Source organism: Haemaphysalis longicornis, unplaced genomic scaffold (assembly GCF_048455015.1).
Source record: "Haemaphysalis longicornis isolate Haplotype H1 unplaced genomic scaffold, Haemaphysalis longicornis Haplotype H1 scaffold_49, whole genome shotgun sequence".
Taxonomy (NCBI): Eukaryota; Metazoa; Arthropoda; class Arachnida; order Ixodida; family Ixodidae; genus Haemaphysalis; species Haemaphysalis longicornis.
In genome coordinates this window covers 1,745,635-1,752,956 of record NW_027526384.1, presented here as the reverse complement: position 1 = coordinate 1,752,956, position 7,322 = coordinate 1,745,635, and the positions used below count along the sequence as shown (strand labels likewise).

At 46.0% G+C, this 7,322-nt stretch overlaps 1 protein-coding gene across 1 annotated transcript; it reads right to left on the bottom strand.

Annotated features, from left to right (window-relative positions):
- Positions 1 to 635: 635 nt before the first annotated feature.
- Positions 636 to 5,960, bottom strand: LOC144137741 (methyltransferase HEMK2-like). Its single transcript, XM_077669681.1, has 6 exons — positions 5,565 to 5,960; positions 5,422 to 5,508; positions 5,227 to 5,317; positions 5,036 to 5,119; positions 4,211 to 4,355; positions 636 to 1,272 (listed from the first exon to the last, which is right to left on the bottom strand). Exons 1-6 carry the CDS (start codon positions 5,687 to 5,689, stop codon positions 1,163 to 1,165), a joined length of 642 nt encoding a protein of 213 aa, XP_077525807.1. The 5' UTR covers positions 5,690 to 5,960; the 3' UTR covers positions 636 to 1,162.
- Positions 5,961 to 7,322: the final 1,362 nt, after the last annotated feature.

Here is a 7,322-nt window from a genome sequence, read left to right as displayed (position 1 = left end):
GATTTCTTCCTCCAAAAATGTTTGAGAGGTAAGAGCAAATGAAAGTAGCTGCAGTGCCTTGTTTGGGCCTATGGACAGTGTAGACGCATTTTCTATCACTTCCTGTGGCAGTGTCCTAGCGACAGCTTCTGAACCGTACAGCAGGCATACAGTCCAGCCTGTTGCAAGACAGTGCTGTTTTTTTTTCTTCTGCCACAACTGCTTAAAAACGTCTACGCCCAGTCCGCTTTTGTCACCTTTGAGCAGATGTGCAACTATTGCAGTAAATTTCAATTGGTTTGCACTTGAGTAGGCAAGTTGGGTCAGAGATCAGCTTACCTGCCTTGGGTCCAATTGACAGTCACTCTGGTCCTGTTATGGAGCTGCTACTACACGAGTCTCCAGTTGTCATATGATTTCTGACAACCCTGTGCTCTATTGGCACAGCTGCATGATGCCACAGAAATGTGATTTATTTTGTTGCATTTTATATTTGAATGCGGTAGTATATCCAATCATATTTCAATTCGAGCTATATTTTTATTATAACCTTAGGAAAGCTAGAATGACACACTGACGTTCTTTGCTCGCAACATATTTCCAGGTCACGATGTAAATTCGTGGCACTTGTTCAAAAATAACTTGAAATAAATAAAGCAGCTGAGAACACCTTACTGTACTGCTCCAGCTTTCCGCAAGTAAAACTCAGCCAGGAGTTTACGTGGTTGTACGAACAGGCTGCCAAAGGGGACCTGCAACAGAAATTACTTGAGGATAATGAATGCTCTCGGAACTAGCGCTGTGTCAGTCGGTCTCATATCCTTGTTGACACTGCCTTTAAAGCTTTGCATAAGGTGTATCTACGTCACCACAACCAACACAATTCTTTGGAGGTGTCCACTAGAACCACTGCAAGGCTTGGAAGGCATTCGCAGAAGTTAACCTGCATGATTTGTACGTTATGACCATGTTTTCCGACCACTCTCACCACAAAAGTGATTTACAATGCACGTTCCAGCATACGTTCAGGTGAGCACGTTTTTCTAGTAATTTTTCCTGCAAGTTAAACCTAGGCTAGACAACCTGCACAGCTTGTGTGCATGCCAGAAAACTATTCAAGAAAATGCCCGACTTGAAAGAAACAAAAACCGGCAATGACAGACTAATGACAGTGGTTTACTGCTTATTTACACTTTTGAAACCTTAGCACGCTAAGTGACTCGGCTCCACATCGCCTGGAGATGACGGTTTCTCCTCGCAGTCCATACATCGACATCAGCCGGCAGACGTCATCTGCAAGACGAAAACGCCCAAGTGCAAGTCCATTGAACAACCAAATACAGCAGATGCTTTAAAAAGGGGCCATGAAGACAAAATACAACTTCGCTCAGTTTGAAAGAACTAGCCTTTCGTAACTCTTTCAGCTCCGTTACAGCCCCAAAAGACCGTTTTTTAACTGAAGGAAGAAACAAAAAATATTGGGAAAAACTTATTTCATGCTGCAGTAACGTGTTATAGACACAAGTGACATAATATGGGCCAGCACTAAAACAGTCAACATAAGGGTCAACTGCATGTTAGCATTCAAGTGATATGGTTAAACGGAACTATAGTTCATACCGCAAGCTACATGCAGCACTGTGCAGGCTACATTGTTGTCAACAGCCTGCCCACTCAGGGCACCTAACTCACTGTAATGGAAGCGACAAAAGGCACCGGGTTCCACCTGCCGAGAGGGGAGAGGGAAATGTCCTTTCAGGGCTCCCTTCATGGTGATTTAGGCACCCTCAGTGGGGTGCCTGTTAACAACAATGTAGCCTCTACAGTGCTGCATGTAGCTTGCGGTATGAACTATAGAGGCCTTACCACAATTGCCCAAACAAAATGGAGAGACAAGCTAGTTGGTGAACATTTGCATAGATTGTGATTCACAGCTTGGATTGCAGGGTATTGCCACAAAGGTTTTTTCAGCATGTGGACGATTTTTTGTCCTGGCCGCAGCGTAGAAATTGAGTCCTTCAAATGTGCTGTTCTTGATGCCTTTAAGGCAAATGGTGAAGGTTTGAAGTTCACTGGCAAGGTTCCCATTGATGGCACTTCAAAATTTCTTGACCTCGAGCTGCGTTTTTTGGAGCACCATGCATGCTGGATGTACGCACCCCGTTCTAGCAAGCCACTCCTAAACTTCGCTTCTTTTCATTCAAAGCTAGTCCAGAATGGGATAGCCCACACGTGCCTCAAATCCGCTGTGAAAGAGTCTTGTTATTATTTGACGCAACAAAGCTTTAATGCGCAAACACTGCCGCTGGAGAACGCTGGCTTCCGTCTCTGTGCTACAGGCCATCTGTCAGAGTCTTGTCAAACAATTAAGGGTTCGCTCATCGCATACAGAATGCCAACCAGATTAACAAAGTGGCAGTCATACCATACATACACGTGCTGTAGCATCACCTTAAGAAGTCTGCCGACAGATTCGGGGTTAAGACGGTTTTCTCTGTCAGGAATAAGCTGGGCAGATTATGGAGTATGGTGAGCAACAGGCTTGATTCCAAAGACAGGGTTTCCTCACATGGCTGTTTGATTGAGCACAGACTCCAGTTTGTTCAGTGTAAGATGGACATTGTGTACTGCATTTCTATGTCCTGCAGCCAGGTGTACGTCAGACAGACCGGCCGCTGTCTCAATGTACGCTTAAGGGAGCATCATTCCTCCTTGAAAGGAAGGCCCTACACACACGTAGCTCTGCACTGTGCAGACTGCGGCTGTAAACCATGCTTCATAGACACAGGATGAGGAAAAACTTTTAATCCAGAGCATGTCAGCGCGTAACGCGCTGGATGAGAGTGGCTCCCTCTTCACGGGATTCCATATGCTGCCTTAGCCACCTGGCCCCTGGTAACCAGCCGTAGCCGATCCTCTAAGGCGGGGCTGGACAGCAAGATTTCCCATCGCTTGCTGGGGGTAAGGGTAGGTTCTCAGGGGAGGAAATGCAGACGGGGGGGGGGTGTTTTGGGCTGAAGTCGCACTCTCCTATTATGTGGCGAAGAGTACCTAGCTGCTTACACAATGGGTAGGTCTTGTCATACTGACTGGGAAACATGCCAATCAGTAATCGAGGCTGAGGGAAGGATCTTGACTGGCTCTGTTGATACATTACTTGCTGCTCCCGCGTGCGTTCAGGGTGTGGGGTAGGAAGTTTCTGCCTATCCCCTAGATGGAGGCCGGACAGAGCTTCGTCTGTGCGGCCTCCATGGCTGGGAATTATTAGCGTCCTCCCTACCCTCCCCTTTCCCCTGTGGCTTCGGGCCATCCTTTCTTAGTAAAGTTTGCTTCCTTCCTTCTTCCCCTCGATAGTACCGCACATCTCCCTGTAGGTGACCAGACGTTGACTTCTGGCCTCCTCCTCTGCCGTTGCCCGGTATTTTAACGCATGAGCCTGTCAGAGGGCAAACTCATTGCCCTCCACTGAGGAGTGGGCTGGAACCCATACTAATTCGACCTGGCTCTCCAGAGGCGTTTTGTCTCTCAGTACGCAAAGCACCCGCCGGGACACCCAGCCTGACTGGAAGTTCCTGTACGCCTGCTGTGAGTCGGTGACAACCTTGGAAACATAAGGACTTTTTTTAGCACAGAGACCGTGCTACTAGGAAGCTTGCCGAAGCATTCCATATCTGGATTAGGGGTTTACAATGTTTAAGTCACCCGTCACTGTGCATTTTAGATACAGAAGCGTTGCTTCTTAAGGAAAGGGGTTAGAAGAAAAAGAAAAATAGAGAAAGGAAACAAGGGGGGGGGGGGTTGTCCTCATGTACGGCCCGTAAGCATGTGCGATGGACACAACCCTGATTGTAGGGTCTTTGCTGGGTATATATGTGCTTTTGATGTTACTAAAACTTTCTGTTGATATTAAGTGCTGGTCTCGTTTCCTTTTCGCATCCCTGCGTCACTTTGCACTTAAGTTTCACTCATCCACAACTGCCCAGAAATGTTTTTTGGTGGTGGGCAAGGCTGGTGACTGCCAAACGCGTAAACAAGATTCTGTGACAAGAAATCGCTGGAAGGTGGCTGGGAAGTCACCGCTGGTTCATATGTTTACCTTCATATCTATTGTTGAAGTTTGCAATAAAATTGGTATCGTTGTTATCGGGACAAAATAGTCTTTTTAAAAAATGAATCAAACTTGTATTTTGTCTTCAAGGCCCCTTTAAAAAAGTATGTGCGGGAATCATACCAGGTTCATTTTCTTTGATAACTAGGAGATAGTAGAGGCCACGGTCGCTGAGTATTTGAGGTACGTGTGGAGCTAACCGATCCATGACCTCACGGCCTTTTATGCCACCCGCCCACGATCGGGTCAGCAGCTCATCACTGTGGATCTGCAATACATGGGAAACATTGAGAGAAGCTTAGCTCATCTGCTCCAGCGCACTACTAAAAAAAAGTTCAATGAAAAGGTTTTAAATGAATGAAAAAGTTAAATAGAAAAGGTGGAATTTCGAGTTAACGTTTCAACTGCTGACTGCTGGTTAATCAGTGTAAAAAACGGCAGTACAGTTCAATATCATTTACTCAGCATCAAATAATTTGACTTGATAATTTAAGTTGATCAATCAGGGGTCAAGTTTGGGTACAAATCTATTTATTTTGATTCCAGGGGAAGTCACTGTGATCTTCCCCATAATTTGCGCACTACACAGTACACTGTGGAAGCTCAGTTAACGGGAGCTAATTGCTAAGAAGACAATTAAGCAACGTCCAATGTTGCATCCAATTTATTAATATTCGATCTAGAAAACCACTTGAGCTAAAAAAAGATGGATGTATCACCTTTTTAAATTCCTAAATCCTGGTGTTTTTTTTTTGTGCAAACACAACACCCCTTCCCATTTCGATTCTTTCTACTTGAATCCGTTGAGCGCTTACCGAAAGATCTTGCTTACGACAAGCAACGAAATGTCTCACTGGGTCTCATAAAAACGCCAGCGGCTACATGTTTTATGAAATCAAAACATTTGCCCCAGCTCTGTTTACGCGTAGATGGCGAATGAACGATTACCTCTTCGGACGGCGTTACAACGTACGGTGGATTGAATATCAGGAGGTCCACTTGGTTGCGCAGACGGTCCGCGAGGCATTCAACCTGGGTGCAAAAGTAGTCGTTACAGTTATTTGTTTTCCCTATGGCTGTAGCGCTTGCGGGGGAAAAGCGACTATAAGAAAATATTAATTTCAACACAGCCAGATTACCAGATCATTAACGAGAATATCGACATCTGCATTGTTGGTTTCACAGGTTCTTTTTGTCATTTCCGCAGCCTTTCTGTTGATGTCTGTGGCTCTGCGAAAAAAGAAGAGGCAGCTTCAGTGCTTGCCCGAATAGTCATAGCAGATAACCAGCACTTACACTTGCCCGAATAGTCATAGCAGATAACCAGCACTTACAAACAGTAACAGGTGCGTCCTAATGCTCTCGCTAGAGCTGCGCTGACAACTCCCGAACCGGAGCCAACCTCGACGCATACCGTCGGCCTGAAACGAGAAGTACGGCGTTACGACGGACCTCGACGGCGGTCGATTTCGGTTACCTTCTCGTGGTAATTTCAGATAGGTCTTTTTCTAACGCGTCTATTAGAAGAAAACTGTCTTCGGCCGGCTCATACACACTGGCCGCTTCACTTTTAGTGAACGAACTGATCACTGGCGTTTCCATCTGTCAATTCCACGTGAAATGTTTGTTTACACCAGTGTTAGCAGCACTCTACTACGCAAGCACCAAAATGAATGAAACTGCTTCAGCGCGCGTTTTTGGTGAGCTGCAGGTTTTTAGTGGTTTTAATCGTTTTGATCATTACCGTACAAACCTAGGCTACGCGTGAAATATACAGGGCGTTTTATTATTATTTCAACCGCTTCAAATATTTTTGTTGAGCAAACCCTTCCGCGCTCAAAAGTCAGCGACAGCAGAAGCCGCCTTGCCACTTCGCTCATAAAGTTTATAAATATCATCACCTAGATAAATTATATGACTTTGCCAATTTTGCTTTATCAGACCAGGACATATCCTGACTGAGGACGTCTTCCGCGCTAGTGAACACCACCATCTTCCGTTTTCCTTTTCCTCTCTGCACATACAGAAATCCTGGGTCAGTACCACCACGAAAGATCACAGTTCCCGCCACCACACCCCCAATAATCCAGATCCGAGGCGACCGGCTCCACCGACTTCAGACGAACTCCTATCCCCACGGTACTCTCCTCCAAGGGCGTCCGCAGAACTTTTTGCAAGGGGGGGCATCCAATAGCGGGGGGGGGGGGGTACGGTTGGATAGCACCAAAAAGGCGCTATTTGTGGTTACAAAAATTACAAACAGCGAATTAGAACAAGACTTGGAGAATATACATTGGATTTTATTACCAAACAAAGAAATAAAGTTAATAAAGAAAATCCGAAAAGTTACTGTCACTTTGTAAAGAAGAGTGGCCAGCCTCGCTGCGTGAGGGTTTTTGACTTAGGACAACTGATCGCCAGCACACAGCAAAATACGTTCACATACATGCAACTGCACTCCGTGAATGTTCCTTGAATAGCAGCTGCAGACGCCTCGAGTTTTTCTGGGCAAATTGCGGGATGGCATGTGTGATGAAGTCTGTTGAAATATCTCACACAATAAAGATACTACCGGCCTCCCTCACTTTCAATGCAATAAAGGCGTACAAGCGTTTTGAGGGGCTGATTTATAGGTTTTGTTTCGGGGCTTGGGTTGTGCCGACATTTCGCAATTTCGAAGGAAAGGGTGTACAAGGTGATGGGACGGGACATGGAGGAAAGAAAAGGTTCTCCTCCGTGGCCCGGGAGGATGTTACACTCTCCCTGTAGCGGTGAAGATTTTAAGCTAGATATGGCTGCAAATTTGTCGGAAAACTGATGTTCCTGCGGTAAGACTGCATAAATCTAGAGCTAAGAGGAAAAAAAAAAGTCAAGCCTTTCAGAATTGTTCGCTATCTTAAATAGCCATCACAGGCAGTCTGTTTCACTGCCGTCACATGACCGGTAATGTCAGTCAGTGGGGCTCTTAGATTTACAGTCTCGGACTCACCGTGGAGAGTCCGCGGGTAGTCCGAGGATTCCCCGAAGCCATAGGTATGCATGGGAAAATCTAATGCCGGACTGCTTCTCGGTGAGTCGGTGGCGAGTCCGAGACTGTAAGTCGAAGAGTCCCACCGTCTAAAGTGCAATGTTGACCGAAGTCCTGAAGGGCGTTCCATGCGGATACGCAGGACCCTGAGTGTACTAATCATTTGAGTAGCATGAATTGCTGGGCAAGTTGGTACACGTGAATAAT